Source organism: Athene cunicularia (assembly GCF_003259725.1).
Source record: "Athene cunicularia isolate RWA chromosome 1 unlocalized genomic scaffold, athCun1 chr1_part1, whole genome shotgun sequence".
NCBI classification, from domain to species: domain Eukaryota; kingdom Metazoa; phylum Chordata; class Aves; order Strigiformes; family Strigidae; genus Athene; species Athene cunicularia.
Window position 1 is genome coordinate 100117070 of NW_020799091.1, and position 19446 is coordinate 100136515.

Sequence of the window (19446 nt, forward strand, 5' to 3'; positions counted from 1 at the left end):
TGTACAACACACTAACCAAATCCAAGTGACTACAAATGCCAAGGACAAAATTGTCCTGGAGAAGACAGGCTTTTACTGCCTTATCAGTTTTAAGCAGCAAGAAACTTATAATCAATCACCTTGCTTTCCAGCATTTTCCCCAAAAAAGACTGCTTTAACTTTTATGAAGGGTGTTCTGGCATGATGAGTAATTTCAGACTTGAAAGCATCAAATGCATAGGTTACGAAAAACTTAAACAAAGGTAGACTTCTAATGAAAAATTATCTGAGCAAGATGAAATGCAATGCTGAAAGGCTAGATTCAGTGTGAGAGAGAAATACAATTCAGCATTACAATTTACTGTTCAGGAGGTACAGAAGATTAGGATAAATGCAGTTTCTCAAAGAGTAAGTTTTCTGCAATCCTTCTGATTAACAGGCCGCAACAGATCTACAATTCAAAGAAACTTCTTGAGAAGCTTAATAAACATACATATTACTACAACTTCCCCTACGATAAACCTCAGTCTCATGGACTGATCTATACTATGCATACCATCATCAACTGCAAGTGTTTTCTAGATCCAAACCTACAATATCTCATTAATCAGCCATTTACTACTTCTCTCCCTTAAAATATTAAAAAAAATATAAATCAATAAATAACAAAGTTCCCCCCAAAATAAAATCCACTCAAACAGAACAGGACACAAAAAAGTCGAACTTACAGGAAATTTATTCCAACTCATTAATATTTGCTACTGTGTGTATTATTCAGGAACTTATAAACTATATAGAAGACTTTGCTACTGTTTTAGTAGTGCTACATAAGTGAATAATGCACCAGTAAAGATTTTCACTGCAAAAGATTTGTACAAAAAAGAAAAGCCTTTGTAGAAAGGATAGTGGTTTTTATTGTCATAGAAAATACTGAATTATGAAAGATACAAAATCAACTGTTGTAATTATCTGTTTATTTTACAATCTGTATGCCATCATACTCTTATGGCTTTCAGATAGTCTGTCCAAAGTATTTTAAAACATGCTTTAACAAAGTATTTTACAGTTTCAAAATTGAGTATTTATTTACTGAAAAAAACACCCAAACTCCAAAACATTTACCTGAGAATTCTGTATCATAAAATTGTCATTCATTCTTAACTTTTCCAAGTTGATATAGGCTATAGAAGTCAACATGCAACTTGTAGGTCTACTGTATTAAGTAAGTATTTTAAAAATTATTTAGATGCAGCTGGTTAGGCAAAAGCCTACCCTCAGACTTCATCAAGTTCATCATAGGTTTAAAAACACAACATGAATTTTACCATATGTCAATGACAACAATGACTTCTGCACTGTTTGCTGGGTGGAATTCAGACAGATCCTGGCTGATCACCAGACTGCAGCAGGGGAGCACAACTCTTTGGTGGATATTCTGGCCTCTCAACTTGTTTATCACTGACCTTGTTTTCCAACATCCATAGCCATGTGTCAGGGGTTTTGGCCATTGGCTATATTTAAGTTCCCAGCCAGTCATTCTCTACATATATGCTCTATCCCTTTATAATGTTTAACCCAAGGAACGCTATTTCAGAGTATGTGTACTATTAGGACAATGCTTTAACATCACTATCCACGTCATTTCAGAATATCACCAGCTTTAAAAATTGTATTATGTATGGACAGTAGAGAGGTTTGGGGGTTTCTGGGTTTTTTTATACTTTCTTGTTGCTTTGCTTTTTAAATAAAATGGAGACTTAGGAGCAAAACACTGCTCAGGGTAGCAGCGTGGGAGGGAAGGTGGATTAAATTAATCAGGCATATTACAGATGCTGGAATAAAAACCCAGAGAGCTTCATGAGTAATACATATTATACAGGACCAACATATATAAATGATAGTAATTTTAAAGGATTTCATTTCAATTATCTGAAAATATATCCAAAGCAGTAGAACTTTCATGATGTCTGCCATATAGTATTTATTTCTGAATTTCAATTACTGCAAGCACTGTGATTTACACAAGCTATGCTCCTATATCATAAATTTTCCCCTTAAAAAAAGTAATGATATATGATGAAAATCCAAGGATATCACTAGAGATTTAAATCCACTTTCATAGGTGAGGTAGTGTAGTCACTTGTATTACGTGCTGGTTATAAGAAGTACTGTTGAAGTCTGTCCAATTTTTAATTTTTCTCTTAAATAAGTGGCTTAAGAGTCTTAATATATTTATTAATGCTATATTACCTATAAAGGGGGAGAAGGAAAGAAGAAACACCAGCTTTGCCAAGAACAAGTTTTGTCTCAATGCAAGATAAAACTGCAAAGCAGTATTTACAACAGTCCTTTGCTTAGTTGCTGCCTACTGTACATGCACACAAAAGACACAAAAAGCTAATATACATTCTGAGGTAGGAAATGAAGAATTCCACTGGCTTGTACAAGATTCTTCATGTTTTGTAAACCAGCAAAATCAAAGTTTTCCGTGGTGAGGTTCAATACTTAGTTCTGGTGTGAAAATAATATCTAAATAAAAAAGCATCATTGGTATACAGTATGCATCTACTGCCATGTAAAAATCTAAAAAAAAAAAAGGGATTATTTTTAGTGGCTGAATTTCTCCTTCACGCAGCAAGTAAAGTAAATCCCTCAGCTCATTTCCTTATTATACTTTCTATATGTTCATACTTATAGCAGAAGCTATTGAAAATGTACTACTTTAGCCATGAAAGTATCCTGAAGAGTAGAATTCTGCAATAGATCTTTACTGGTCCCAGTGATCAACACATTTGATCACAAATACATTTGTAGATGCAATTATGCAATTGTAGATGTAATTATGCAATTAGGCACTGAAGCCAAAGAACTCGGTGCCTGAATACCTTAAAAAAAAAAAAAATTGTCCTTAACTTTCACAATACTTTGATTCCAACTTATCACAAACAGCAGCGAGCTTGAAGGTGCTAGGACAGTAAGTCACAACACAGCAATGAATTCTAACAAGCATATGGGATTCAGATGCCAGAGGATCCAATGCACACTAATCAAAGAATTGTGTCCATTTCAAAATTCTGCCTTTCCCAGTACGTTGTTATTCCTCCCACAAAATTCAGAGAAGACAGCAGTATGCTGCAGCACCTCTGCTGTTCCAGTTGCCTTAACTATGTACTGGAGAGCTAAGACAAAAGCATATAGTCAGTAAAAGCTGGCTCTGGTACAGAGCTAGAAACAACAGGAAGCAGTGAGCTGTTCTAGAGCACACTTGCCATAATCTCCTCATACTGTCATTATCCTAACCCATCTACAAAATAAACATTTACAGAGCTATACATGTTTCTCAAGGTTTGTCTACCAGGAAAAAAAAAATCATAAAGAGGTAAGAATTCCAGGTATAGAAGTCATTGTGCATAAACACCTGTTAGGAGGCTTTTCTTGAGATGCAGAGTGGCATTAGATACGATGGCATAAATCAGAGTGAAGGCTGCTCTATACCTGAATGAAAGCTTCCTCACAAAAACATCTGTGCACAGTTTATACTTTCCAAAATCTTTCTTGAACTCTCCTTGGCATCACCACACAGAATAAGTTTGAGGCTGACATATACAAATTACACTCTAAAACTACACAGAGCAAAACCAAAGTTTGCCAAGTAATATAGTGACCATGTAATTGTCAATGTAGTTTCAAAAGATAGTATCATCTTTTCTTTCACTTAAGAAGTTACTTTACAATAATGCTCAATCTTACTTTTAGTTGCAATGTTGAGAGGCTGGCAATAAGAATAGATTCACTCATCTGTAGTGCATTTGTCAGTCATTTGCTGACAGAAGTCTGTGATACCACCGCTCTGTCCACACTGTTCCACAAGAGAAGTTTTCTCTAATGTTCTTACAGAAACTGGATGCAGTTCTTGTACTTGATCATATGTTGTATCACACACACTTTTCACACACTGATAACAAGAACTCTGCTCATTTGTAGATGTAACACCTGAAAGACCATCTGCTAATTCTATACATGCTGGCATCGCAAGCTCACTATCAGATGGAGCTGTTCGTTCTCTCTCTGGGAATAAAAATGAGAGCGGACAATCTGAGGAAGAATATTTTGCAAGTATCTGTATTTGCTCGTGACTCAAGGCTGCTTCCTTACACACCTGCTGGCAAAGTCCAGTCAGATTCTGCTTTGTCTCACCCAGAGTTGACAAAATGTGGCTTCTTTCCTTCAGCAAGTTCTCCTTCTCATTTTGCTGCAAGAAGAAAAATAGCCTTTTAGTTTGCATTTTAACATAAACCCTATAGTTTATGTTCCTAACAAAGCTAGAACAAGACTGTAAATAATCTGGTCTGCTGAAACAGAAGTATTTTGGCAATAAGAAGGCAAACACTGACACAATCAAAAGGACAATCCTAACCTCTCAAGTGTCATCAACTTGGTTATTTGAAGTCATTTTTTCAGGCATACAACTTTTCCAAAGCTCATGCTGGCAAAACAGTAATTTGTAGTTATTGAATAAGTGAAACTTAGCTTCACTTACTATAAACATTCCTGAAACACTAATTCTACAGGGTAACATTTAAATCATTACCACTGGGTCAACAAAACATTAAGTAGAGCAATCTTCAGAGACTTGTATTTTAAAAGTTAAATGCTGAAAACCAGACATTACATTTTCACTATTAATACTACTCTGCTAGATGAACATAAATTCAATTCTGAAATGCCAAGTGTACTGTAGAACAAAACAATGGAGTTAAGAGTTTCAAAAAGTAAAAATATAGGAAAATTAAAGAAATATAACATGCTAAAATTGTAAACAAAGTATTTTATCTGGAAATGCACACTCCAGTTTGTTTCAAGGCACCACATGGGAAGTTAAAGAATTTAAAGCAGTGACAGATAGTGAATTAAAAAAACAAGAACAGAGCTGCCTACTATTAGAAGAGAGGAATACCAGCTGAATGCTTGAGTTTCATTTACACAGCAAACATGCGTAAGAGTGGCAGATACCACTCAGACATGAAATAAGACTGTCCTTGATCTGAAGAGCTTACAATCTAGCTGCATAATGCAAAAGGATTTTCCAAACACAAGGCAGCAAAAGGGATAGCAATTCAGTAATGAATATCAAACAGAAAAAAGTGCCATTCATTAAAAATTAGCTTGTTCCTTCATTTGTGTTTTGTTTTATTTCAACGTCATGAATTTTTGTGAGACTTCCGATACAACTGGCTGAAGATAAAAGGACATGGGTAACTGAAGGGATGGTCTAATGATGGAAACAAGCAACATCCTGAAAAAAGAAAAATGAGGAAATGGCAAAGGACAGGAAAAGAGCAAGACCATAGTGAAGCAGTTGAAAAAAGGAAAAAAAAAAACCCCAAACCTAAAACCCAAAATGCCGCACATTTTGAACTCTAAAAGGCAGACCTCTGAAGACATAAAAATAGAAATAATTTTTAATCGTAAGGACTGTGCATTATCACTATTCCTACACCAATTCTCTCCTATGAAGTTTAATTATTTTCATATTTCTCATATTCCCTTTTGCAGCAGAAACTCCTAACTGCAACCTCTACAACTTCTTTTTGAAAGAACTGACTTTGTCGTGTTTTGCAAGAGAAGCAGTTGTTACCAATCCATTTTGCCTGAAATTATTAGAAAGAGTGCTTTGTTAATAAACTTATACTTGTCAGCATACTGGGAGCAGCCATTGCCAGATCTACTAATCTGAAACCACTTTATGCACATTTTGGGTAGAGGCACTCAGCCGTGTACTATGGACTGATGAAATTATCTGGGCTGCTATTTAATGCAGACATCAACACTCAGAAATAGCCATTCCAGTGTAAGTTCCCTGCCCTTATCTGAAGTTGTTGACAGATTAATACATGTAAGTATTATTGTTTTATTTTAGCAGCATTATACTAATACTGCAAAGTAATGCCAGTTACTTTTGAGGTCATAATAACCAAATTGAGAGCTCTTAATTCTTCTGGTGAAGAATCTATTTAGTCCACCCATCTCCTCTCCTGCTATAGTATATATAACAAGATCTCAATTACATTTCTTGGATCAGTTTACAGTATGTCATTCACTGACACATCCTTCTCCTGAGCTACAGAATCTTCAGGGAAGTTGTGAATTGAGGTCAGTTTTCCTTTACTCTGCTTCCCCTTGCAAGTACCCTCATTTTAAATCTTCGAGCTGAGAAAGTACAAGGAATGTGAATATACACAGGTGCTCTGAAAAAGCTGTCTCTAACAAGCCAACATCTCCTTGAGTAGCCCATATGTATTCTCAAATATGGAACATTAGTGAATAAGACCATCACAGAGGTTAGCCTGAAGGATCAATACACAAAGATTATATGAGGGTCAAAAATTACATTATCAGTACAGAAGATCAAGAAAAATGTCCAAACTTAATTCTCCTGAATAACAATTAGATTTCAGTACTGAGAACATTTTTCTTCAATATAAGCAGAGCTTAATGTAAGACTTTCAATTTTACAGAATCACTTGGGTGGAAATGTACCTCAGAAGGTCTGTAGTCCAACCTCCTGCTCAAAACAAAGTCATCTGTGTGAGATCAGGCTGCTCAGAGCTTTGCTCAGTCATGCCATGAAAACCTCTAAGGATCAAGCAAGTACAACCTCTCTGGGTAACGTGCTCCATTGCGTGCCTGTCCCCACTGGAAAAAAGTGTTTCCTTATATCCTGTTGAAATCTTCCATTTAAATTTATGACAATGTCTTTTGTTCTCCTGCTGTGAAATACTATCCCCTGGGAAGCCAAAGATCTTCCACTCCCAATGGCTACATGATCTTGAGGACTTCCCCACAGATATGGGCAGGTAAGGCCTCTCTACAACAATCTCTTCTCCTAGCAGAAGCCCTGTTTCATCTGCCTCTCAGAAGTGCTCCAGGTCTGACCATCCTGGTTGCTTCTCCTAACTTTGCTCCAGTTGGTCAGTGTACTTCTGGCACTGGGAGGGGTCAAAACTGGGCAAAAGATACGGTCTTACAAGTGCTAAGCACAGGAGTACAATCACTGCCCTTGAGCGACCACCTGTACTCCTGTTAATACAGCCCAGGACACTGATAGCCATTTTTCAGCCTTGACATGCTGCTGATCCACACTCAACTTGCTGTCTGCCCAGAGCCCCAAGGTCCTTTACAGCAAAGCTACTCTCCAGCCAGTCAGTCTCTAGTGTCTACTCATGCTGGGAGTTAGTCTGTTCCAGATACAGGACTTCCCCAAGAAACATACCACAAATACTATCCTTCAATCTGAGAGAACAAAAACCTGGTAAGCAGCAACTAATAGAAATTAATATAAGACAACATACTGCACATAATGAAAGCTAGGATAAAGAATTTAACCAAATATTTCCTAACAGGCTATAGTACAGGGTATTATCTACTTGTCAAGAGTTTTCAAACTATAGGTAGACCATATTTATCCTCTCAAAGCCACATTACAAAGGCTACCATAAGAAGATCAAAGACTAACAGGTCTGAGACACAAGTGATCCAGAGAAGCAGGAACGAGGCAGGAGTCACCATGCATGCAGTATACCATACAATGCCTTTCAGAGATATCTCTCCTCTTCTAAAAATTATGCCTAAACAGATCTTAAAAGTTTCTGTATTTGTGCACAACTTATACAAGTTTGATGGTGCATAACATCAGTTATATTATGTTCAACAGCTCCAAAGAAGGTCTTTTCAGGAAGTTCTGAAGAAATTTAGCTGTGCAGTTGGGAAAAAAAAAAAGTGATTGGAACATGTTTGTGCCTAGAGCATGACTCCTAACTCATACCTCACTTCGCAGTTCTCAAATCATCGTCCATACCTTGCACAGTGATATCTCTCTGTCAAATTGCAGACATTCAGTCTGTTCTAGCACAGGTTCACAGAAGAAAGGATATTATACTATGATTATCAGTCACTTAAGTCAACTACAAGTCTGATCTTGCAGATGAATCTAATTCCACACACACACACCCCAGTGTTACACAATATTGACAAAGTTACATGACAATAGAAATGACAATATGACAACAAAACCAGGCAGAAAGTTCTGAACTATCAGAAATGCAACTTCTCTCTTTAGTCAGAATAATATAACCGGTATTAATATGATCACCTGGTTTCCCTCCCTCCCAGAGAATCATCTTCATTCAGCACACTGAATGACTTGCTCTATCAACACATCAGGACTGTATGGCACTGCAGGCTTTCCTTCAATGTATCTCCTTTGCTGCTGAATTGGAAGCACATGTGAAAGATGATGGATCACTTCAGGAAAGTAAGTTTCTAGCCCATGGCACTTTGCTCTTATTTAATTTTATTTTCACTCTGAAGTTGTAAGGAGAAAGGTGCAACATGACTGCCTATGTTCCTAGCTGATGCAGATACCACATTCACAAAGTCTAAACTGCATCATAAACAATTAAGAGCACAGTAACCCTAAACAACTGAACTGTATAGTGCACGTGGTATGATCAGAAAGAATGATCAGAAAAAAACCCACTCAATTATTTTCTTGCCAGGAGAACTTCAGATTATGCACATTTCTCTTATGTATTTATCTTTTTATTTCCTTTTAAGAAGGAGAAATTATATTAACAAGTGGTTGCAGGGAAATCTAGATGTGTTAATTCCTCAGCTACAATCCTGATACAACTGCTAAAAAAGCAAGCAGCTTCCTGAATTCTGCTGTATCTTCCGCCTTTCTGCAAGGGTCTCATTTTTAAGATTCAACACTCAGGAAACAGTTCACCAACCCATGTTGATATGTTACAAGACCAATACTTACACAACTAACAATTGCATAACTGTAAGCTTGATCATGAGCAATACCACAAGCTGAAGAACAAAAACTCAAAGCAAGAAAGGGGAAAGAGACAGAAAAGAAGGAGTGGGATGGCTGTTTGGGAATCATTCTGTGCAATTAAACTCAATGTTGATGGGCTTCAGAAACACCATTCACCAAAAATTATGCTATGATGCACTTTTACTTGAATAGAAAGAAGTCCACAGAAAAAAAAAGTAAAGCATGGAAAATCTAGAACTGTTATCAAGAAGGCTAATACCGATACAAGTTTTCTAAGCTTGAGTGGAAAAAATAGTAAGCCACCTCACTGAAACTACAGCCAGATGTCCAGTCAAGATGTTTATAGACTCAAGTCAACAGTAATGATTTATTTATACATACCAGTTTTTCAATTTCAGATTCAAGATTTTGTATGCAGTCAAGCTTTCTCTTACGACATCGCTGTGCTGCAATTCTATTTTTACTTCTTCTTCGGATATCATGAATACAGTCCAATTGTTCAGGAGTTAATTTATGCATTTTCAGAAATGACTGGAAGTCATTTCTGGAAAGTGAGATAATCCTTTGTGCATTAAATGGCAGTTTTACCTAGAAGGTAAGATAAAGTTGTAAATCAAAGGTGGAACTGATAGACAAAAACATCAACAGACAAACTCAAGCTTTCATTTTAAGGATTCCTTACCATACAGACTATCTTTCTAAATCTCAGAGACAAGAGCTAGCTAATGTAGCCATCAGCTGAGGTGGATAAAACACAGGGGTTTCAACTAGAGTTCAAGCATGGGCTGAATACTTTGCACATTTACACTAGATCCTCAAAAACATATTCAGAGTAGGATGAAATCCGTCCATGTGTGTAGCAAATAATCAGGTGATACACTCTAGGAAAATAAGTTATGGTTAGGTGGTGCACAAAACAGGTTAAGAATCACTATTCATTCTAAAGTTTCCCCTAGGCTGCTATTAAGACTGCATCCTGCATACATATTTGTACCTAGAGTTTTCTGCAAGAAAAGTTTATCTGAGACAGGCATTTACTTAAAATATAGAAGTTACAATATTTATCTTGTAATTCTTAATGCTAGAGAAGAGAGAAAAGCAGGCTCTTGCTATGTCTGTACACCTGAGCTACAGAAGCAGGAGCTTCTGAAACACATTATACCTAGATCATGAAGTCCTGATTAATGCTGAAAAAGATCTTTACCTTTACAAAACAGTTTACACATTTTATGAAGTATCCAACTAATTCTTACAGTTGAGTATATTAAGTAGCAGAATGTGTTATCTTGCTGTGGTGAAAGATCTGAATTTAGTTTAAAAAGTAGAGAATCCGTTTCTGTGTTTGTCTACCACTGGTGACAAAAGGCAAAAAAATCAGAGAATTTCCTTCAGAAATTATGCCATCTACTTCTTGGTAATGTAAAGATGAGGAATGTATTTAACCAATTCTGTTTTGCTTGGCCTGCTAACTTTCTATATTGATGGTAGATTCTACTTATTTTAAGTCTCAGTAATGCTCTGTATCTTGTAAAGAAAAAAACCCTAGTGCTTTAACAACTTAATTTTCATGACATTAAATGATCCAACATACACAGAGTCACAGTACAATTCTACAGTCTAAGAACTGTGACAAAAATCATTCTTGGTATATAGTAAAATCTTTTAGGATTAGACTACTATGTATGGCATCTGCCTAAAACACTACTAAAGCTCTGACAAAGAAGTGCCACAATTTCTGCAGCTGAAGGATCAAATACAACCTCAGTTTTAGAGAACGTAATATTATTAAAGCCATATTAAATACACAGCTACTGAAGCCCATTTGAAAACTTGATTTTCATTTCACAGTAAATCTGAAGTATCATTTCACTTACATCTTCTCCCCACAACTCAGAATAAAACCAAGAAAACTGTTAAGTTTTTATAAAACAAAGGTTCCAAGAAGTTCAGTTTTCTTAAGTTTAACTGAAGTAGAAAAAAAATATTCTAAAAAAGAAACACCCATTTCTTGGTTTAAGACTCACCTTTTCTGTTAAAGTTGTTACAGAAAATTATCTGAAAAGATCTAATAATTAAGCAGCTACCACTTCAATATCCTACCAAAAAATACTGTCTCCCTGAATTAACAGTGATCTTCCACACAAACTTTTGAACAGTTATTTAAAGTTTAATTTCCCAGATTTTTAAAACAAGCAAAAAAAAAAAAAAAAAAAAAAAAAAAAAAAAAGAAACCCCAAGAGACTCAGAATTAGAGTTTTGAATAGGTCCTGAAGAGACAGGGAAGAAAAAGATACAGCAGGATGTGCTTACCTCACATTCTTGCTCTCTTGCTGAACAGGATTCACTGTCTCCCTCAGTGTCAGTTTCCGAATCCTCTCCCAAACTTATCACATAATTATAGGGACACTGTTCTTGTGGCTGTCCCTGAACATAATCTCCACTGCTTATTTCAGAGCTGTTGGAGCATCCTTCAGTACTAAGGTTGCTTATAAAGGGGCAGTTGACAGAATTCAATGTTGTAAAAGTTCGTTGAGAGCAAGGTTCAGGGCTTTCACTGATCCTGATACCCAGCCATGGACACTCTGATTTCTTCCCTGAATATACCGGCTCCAAGCTCTCTTTTGGAACCACAGGTGGTAAATGTATTTGACAGGGTTCTGTGCTGTAAATATCACTCCAGAACCCTTTTGCAAGATGTTCTGCTACCTCTCTCTCCACACTGCTTCGATCACCAGCTGATGCAATGTTACTGGCTTCCCTAGTGCACAAATCAACCTTTGAAGGTGTGTCATCTAGACTTTCAATTTTGTCATTCCCAACTCCAGTACCTGATACAGTTTTTTCAGCCAAGACTGTGCTGTTTTGCATACTACTGAAATTCAAGTCCGCATATTGCTCACAAGTCTGTAAAAAACACACAGAATTGAGTCCATGAGGCGCAGCAGAGTTTTGGGGGAAAGCAGCAAGATCCATTTTCTCCACAGGACACGACACATTCTGAGTCACAGAATCTCTCTTTGATTCTTCCTTTTTCAAAATGCCTTCTTCCTCTTCTTCCATTTTTACCTGAGTCTCTTCACATTTTGAGACCAGCTGCATAGGTACACACTCCTGAGCTTTTTGTATGCCATCATTATCAGATATTTCCTTCTCAAGAAAAGTTGCAATTGGTGGCACCTGAACGTCTTTAATACTGGAACCAGACTCTGAAGTATGAACTCTATCATTTCCAAAAGCTTTCTGGAATTTCCTATACTTTGGGCATTGAGAAGATAAGCTGGAAACACTACCCTTCTCTAAATGTACAGGATCACATGTTTGATTGGCATTATCTTGGAGAGCAGGCAATGATTTAGCATTTTCTTCATCTTTACAGGGCTTTGTGTCAGGAGTTTGAATATATTCCTTTTCTAAAATCTCTTCTGCTTCATCATCTATTTCTAGGTCTCCATCATCCACACTGCCAATTTTAGGGTTTGTTTTCTGACAACGTTGTGTACAACACTTCTTCCTAGGACATTCCTGCTGATCCAATTTGAAGTCCAAAAATTTGAACTTGAGAAACTGAAAGCAAGACTCTTCAATGTTGTGTACACCCAAAAATTCAGCACATTTGCAAACTTCAGACACATTGTCTTTATTTAAAGTAAGTTTAGCTGTGTACGCAAACTGAAGCAAAGGACTAAATCCTTTAAGTGTTACCTATTAAAAAAAAAAAAAAAAGAAAAACACATTAGTATGGCAAATATGAGTTTAAACAAAGAAACACACAGAACCCAAATATAGCAAACCATGCCAGCAGGACAGAGTACAAGACAAAAGCAGTATCTTTGTTCCACAGAGAAAACATGGCCACACTCATTCTAAAACAAATCTTCTGATACAACTTTATGCTTTGTATTTTATGGCCATTATCATCTTTGCTGTGATCAATCTCTTAATAAAATGTTCTGACATTACAGCATTAACAAAGGAAAAATACTGCTGTAGACTGAAAACCAGTAACTGGATTCCAACTTTACGAAGATATCTTTCGAACCCAAGTTGTATATGAATTACTCTACAGAGTAAGATTAAAATGCTGCCAGTATTTAATTGTTCCTTTAAAGAGAACTACTGTTATCTTCTCAGTATTATGCATCACTGATAAAAAAGTTTGAAAAAATGGAATTTGACCACACATGATTATTTATTACTACCTAGTCCTTCCTTCGTCACACAGATGAATTGTAACCAAAAACTGTGCAGCAAAACTAATTATTCTCAGTTTAAAGCCTCATTGGAGTAGGTAGTTTTAACTGAAAGTTTCCATCATTATCAGCTCAGTTTTTAAGCACAGAACAGTTGCCTAACAGGGAATTCAGAGATAAAAAAACCTGTATTGTTACAAACTGAACAAGTTTGACAGAGCACTTTGGGATATGGTGTAGTTGAGAATGGTCAGTGTTGGGTTAATGGTTGAACTAGATGATCTTCAAGGTCTTTTCCAACCTAGATGATTCTGTGAAGTTCATTGTCTATGCATGAAAAAATTACTAAGGAATTGGGCAGACAGCTGTAAACAGATTATCATATTAAAAATTACATGACACTCCCTTAAGCCCTTCTATGCAAGTGAAGAATAAAACAGTATGTCCACTATTACTACTCAAACTGAAGGCCACATTCTGCTCCTCCTCTTTACTGAAATTAACAGGATTTTATGCTGAATAAATTGCTGTATTAATACATTAACTATATTTAATTCTTCAGCCAGCAAGATAATTAACTATACATGCAATTTAGCATTTATTTAGTTTGGGTTTTTAGTGGCTGGATAAAGAACACATGCAACACATGAAAGGAAGCTGAAAAGATCTGCAGAGTTCAGCAGAACTGTCCGTAAACTCTTACAAACTATCTACAGAATTCTTAAAATAGCATTTGAAATATGCTCTGGAGAGAATACTGATTACACCACCACATTAATTCATTCTGAATCATGTGTGGAAGGGTAGTATAAAAGACAGTTTATCCATAAGCTGGCAAGAAGTCTTCAAACTCAGTATAGTAAATAAATCATTAAAGTGGGTTTACAAACAAGTGACATTTAAACATTAAACTGAACAAAACAAATACAACGGTATTTCAAAACTGTATGTTCTACGTAAGCTAGAAACACTGCTAGAAACTGGAGGAATCAAGAAGGGAAAAAAGCATTCTGTTACTCCTTTTGCTTCCTCTTACACATTTCTAGCTGGCTAACCTCAAACAAGATAGAATGCTAGAAAGACTCTTGGTCTGACTGACCTAGAAAAGTAGTTCTTTCAGTAGCCATTTATTTAACTTGTATTTGAGCTGAAAGTCTACCTCAGAGTGAAAACACCACAAACCTACACCAAGATGTCAGTAATTAGTCTTTACAATATAATATATATTATTAAGTTCTTTAATTCCAAAAAATATTTTTGTATCTCAGATATTGGGCTGATGTAATCATTTTAAACTTCAAAGACTCTGGATTAATAAAAAGGTTAAAAAAATAATAATCACATGTCAAACCATGTGATCAGTGTTTGCCCCTCTCAAATATGCAGCTCCCAAAACTGACTCGTTTCAAAATATTTAGCAGTTCCCATAAGAAAAGCTCAAGTTGCCAAATCTCAAAATGCTTTTACCAAGAGATCAGATGAAATGATTAAAAGGTGACATTCACTTAGTATTTTTGCTGGTTGCTTCAGTAGATTCAGTTCTTACATCAGTAATACTAAATTACATTAATGGTCCTCTTAAGTTTACAATGTAGTAAATATCATGATTATTATAGTCTTCCATTTTCTTTACAAACTCCGGTTCCTGCTAACTCAGGTTTATTTCACAGGTTCAGTGGAACAGTTGTTTTGCATGAGACATTAATTTTACCCTCTCCAACTTTGATGTATACCACTTATTCTTCCAGTATCTATTTTTTTCATCCCAAAGCAGAATTCTCTCTTCAACATCAGAAGTTTTACATGCCACTAATTTCCCTCTTTTACTCCAAATCATGGCTTTCTGTCCCCCAGAATCCTACTTCCCTTCCACATCAACTCCCGTCATTACTTTTCTTTTAATCTGAGACATATTCAGTCTATCAACATATTAAACCACTAGAAAAAAAGTGTAAGAAGAAATGAACACACAGACACCACATGAAGATTGAGTAAAAGTGATGTAGTGTTATTTATGCTGCAGTGTAATTTTGTAACAAATTCATTGATCATTATTGCAAGGACCACTGAAGCTCTAAAGAGATCACTTGATCCCATTTATTTGGTTTTGATAAAATCAGGAAGATTACAGTAACAGAATTCTTGTGCTTTCCTCAGTACAACACAAAGCCAGTGAGGTAGCTACTCTGCTGAAGCATAGGCTTTCTGAATACATCATCCCTGTGCTACCACTCAAGTCAGTCTTGTACATAAACAAGCCTTATAATGTAATTTCTAATGTCACTGTAAATATTCATTGAAGTGCACCTTTCCTCCAACTTTAACGATTCTAGTTGAGTTGCCAACAATTTGCATGCTATTTCTCACTTCCAAAGCTAATTACCATAACTTAACTCCGAGAAAACCATTGATTATTTAACAACCAACTCTTCAGACAACTGCTACCATTGGGCACAATCAGAGCACTTTGAGACTCTTCACTTTTCAGCTACAAACACAGCATTTCACATAAAAATCCTGTCACTTGTTTGCCTCATGTCTCTTATAAAACTTAACTAAACACCAACTGGAATCTTTAAATGGCTTGGACACTCCAGATGTAATAATAAATATTCTTTTCTATGGATGTCAGGTTCTGGCTTATTCCCACTGTAGGCCTTTAAATTCAATCTGATTTAAGAACATGCATTTTAGGGGTAAAAAAATGAAGTAATTGCAATACATTTTCTCAGTCTTAAAAGTAATAAACCACAGTAGTATAAAAAGAAAAATCAAGCTGCTAATGATGTGTGTAAAAAGAATGGAGAACTGAGCAGAATAAAACTGTTATCAACAGTAAGCAGCAAGCAACGAATAGAAGCACAGCTGTATTATTCAAACATACAAAACCAAATATTGATACAGATTTAAAAGGTTTTTTAAGCCTTAGTTTATTATTCCAAAAGTATTCTCTTTTCATATAGGACAACTAGTTGTGCAATGACTCCTTACCATTTAAGGTCTGGTTTTTGACAAACTTACATGCTTCAAAGCAGGTGCATAATTTTAAGTAATACATACTTAATTTAAAAGATCTCCCCTATACATTCCCCAAGACAGCATTCAATTATCTTCAGTTTGTGATATACACTTGTATCTGTCTAGCCTTTACCACAACCAATAGCAGCTTTACAACTTTGAAATTCCTTCCCTTCAGTTCTTTAATCTCTTGCCTTAACTTCTCAATTAAGCACCAACCTACTGTAAAACAACATTGAACAAAACAAATTAGAAACACTGGCAGGTAAAATACAGAAGGGAGTGACACTCACCTCTTCCGGTAAAGTGATGATAAGATCAGCATCCACCTGGCCCACAATTCTTGAAAGGAAGTAACTGCTGCAAGCTGCAAGCACAGCTTTGTGAGCCCGAAATCGCTGATCTTCCACTAAAATAGTAACATCACAAAGAATATCTTGCTTTCTCTGATCATCAAGACTGAGAAGTACATTGGTACTGTGTACTGAAGATTCATATGCAAAAACCACACTATGCTTCTCACTTAGAGACATTCTGTATCATAAATGGTAGCATAAATCTCAGTGGAAAGCATGCTTCTGTTCTTCAAATCTAGGGGAAGAAAAAACAGGTTGTACACGTGATAGTCATATCCAACAGGAACCTATTGATACTAAAACACAAGCATGATGTCAAACATGCATCATCTGTTCTAACTCTTTTTAAGACCAAGATTAATACTCAGTATTTCATATATGTTAATACATAAATACATGCTTATGAGCATTTAAAGTACACAAATCTTAAAATATTACTTTAGTAGTCTCACAGACCAAAAAAGGGAACAGTTATTCATGTGACTTCAGTGATAAAGAACAGATTATTCCTCAGGAAGTGTTTCAGAGTCGTAAGTTTACCATAACAGTAAAAAAAAAAAAAATTAAGCTTTCATTTTTAGTTATCAGTGACTCTGACATGACTCCAACACTATCAAAATGCAGAGAGAAATAGAAAAGATGCATTAAGCCCAGTCACCAAAATACTATGTAAGCTACTTCTGTTTACTGATTCACCCAGTACAGACTAAAATACTTGTATTCTATCTTCTTTGAAAAGTAGTTTGCCTGCTAAACCAATCAGGCATTGGTAAAAATACTCTCATTCTCTCTAGCAGGTTAGTATTTTGTTTTGTTTTCAAAGTAGACTAGTTCTCCTATTTTCCACCTGCCTTAATTCTCTAATGCAGCCTTTTCCCCCCCTCCTGCTCATCACTATTTGATTTGTCATGCTTGATAGAAGTTTGCTTTCCTAATGGATCACTATGAATCAGACACCTGGCAAAGGAGTACCTTTTGTGACAGATCAAAGTTCTGAAATAAAAGTAATTACTGGATAATAAACAACAGTAAAAGTTATATGACATTTAAAACCTTAAAATAAGCTCATATATAACTGTGGGAAAGACCGGGAAAGACAGGGGCCTAATAAGAAGTGTCCTCACATATAAATTTTGATCAAGAAAACCACATAATCAGATTTGGAGCTGCCCTGCAAGGAATATATTACATTACTATGAAAGGCATTACCTTAACAAAGCAAACATTCAGATTACACTGCACTGTTCTACCCAAGAGTACTGTAACTGAACACAGTTGCTGAGACCCACTTCAACTGACCCAGAACTACCCCACCTAATCATTATATTGCTCAACAGAGGTTGTTATGATATGCCAGCTCCCAACAACAATAAAACTCTAGCCAATGCAAATCTTCAGTTTTCAAATATGGGAAACTTTCACAATGCAGGAGGGAGGAGGGCATAGCCATTTTTATACACAGTGGGGAAATAACCAACCACCCTGCCAGCTGTACTCCTGGTTACTCACTACTCAAGTTATTTTCATGGCACACAGCATTTTTAGGGGCCTTTCCAAGAGATAGAGAGAAGAAAAAGATCCAAATTGCCAGAGGCAGTAGTAGCCCTGTACAAGTCTGGGCTCCAGTGAAGTGCAGAGCATCAGCATTATCTGCCCTTCCCACTCTGTCTTGGAACACTTTACGCACAACTTCACAGTCAACTTTACCAACAAAATGTACAGCTCATAACTTGGCAAAGACAAAGAAACTAAGTCTGTGTTGGGACATCCACTTAAATACACAAGATTTTGTTTTGAGAAAATAAAAATCCTGGGGGAAAAAGTAAGTTACACAAATCAGAGTTTTCCCCACTAAGCAATACCTATACCATGCACTGTTAACCCTAAAGAGCTTATTTTTGAAAGCAAAAAAAACCCAAACCAGTTTAAACATTTTTATATACCCAATGACAAGACTACAGAGATTTGTTTACTTAGGAAATATTTAATTTCCAATCAGTTTAAATAGGAATTCTTTTGTAATTCCCTGTGAAACAGTTATTCACAAAATTCTATTCTTATAATAGCTTATGAGAAGCTTTGCAATATAAATCATGTATTCCTAATTTGTTTGTTCTATATCCTTAGCTTATCATATTCCTCAGATATTACAGCACAGGCAGTTTAACAAAGTACAACTGTATTTGTTACCAGAAGGTCTAAGAAAAAAAACAAAACCAAATGAAACATCAAAAAGGAATGGAAAACAAAATGGAAAGTATTAAATATAAGGACATATATTGGGGTGAACACCCAGGCAAAACTCACGAGGGAGACTATAGTTAAGACTGGCCTTAAAAGGTTCTTTTTCCTTTCTTCTTTTGAAGCCCCAAGTTCTCCCAACCCTCAGATGGACAACCCATGCATCATATATACCGATCTTCGGTTTTCCCTTATAAAATAAGCAGTTCCAATATCCAACTGAGCTCATTACACTTTCATAGGATAGAAGGCTAAAAGGAACAGTAGTTTGTTTACATACTTAGACATGCAGAATACAGTCAACCCCCCTTTCTCCTTAATCCCCACAAAGCACAGATGCTTCCAAAACAGTGTGCAGCCTACTTGAAGCACTAATAGTGAGCTTCCAATGTTGTTGCTGCCAAAAAAAATTATGTTTCAACACTGAAACACTACCTTCTGTTTCTTCGGAAGTAAAAATATTTAATTTAAGCATAACTCAATTTAACACTTTACTCCAACAGAATATTGAGCTTCCTAATTTGAAGATTTCATCAGCCAAGTTACATCCTCACTATTTTTAAACAGGATGCAAGTTTTTGAGGTATCCAAAATATAAAATGCAGTATTTTCATTAAGCATTTCAAAATTTAGAAGAACCTTTAAAAAAATGCAAACAAAAAAACCACCATACACACCACAGTCAAACACTAATTTTTTCTCAGTCTTCTTTGTAAAAGCTAATTACTGTCATAGTTGACAGAGATAAATCAAAAGTAAACGATGCAGAAGATTGAAAACGCTGGTGAAAATAAAAAGCATCGAACAGGAAAGGGAAAGT

At 35.9% G+C, this 19446-nt stretch overlaps 1 protein-coding gene across 1 annotated transcript; it reads right to left on the reverse strand.

Annotated features, from left to right (window-relative positions):
* Nucleotides 1-869: 869 nt before the first annotated feature.
* BACH1 (BTB domain and CNC homolog 1) lies at nt 870-19019 on the reverse strand. The gene is made up of 5 exons (XM_026852868.1): nt 18907-19019; nt 16323-16620; nt 11132-12523; nt 9203-9409; nt 870-4231 (listed from the first exon to the last, which is right to left on the reverse strand). The coding sequence occupies exons 2-5, from the start codon at nt 16560-16562 to the stop codon at nt 3770-3772; spliced, it is 2301 nt and encodes a 766-aa protein (XP_026708669.1). The 5' UTR covers nt 16563-16620; nt 18907-19019; the 3' UTR covers nt 870-3769.
* Nucleotides 19020-19446: the final 427 nt, after the last annotated feature.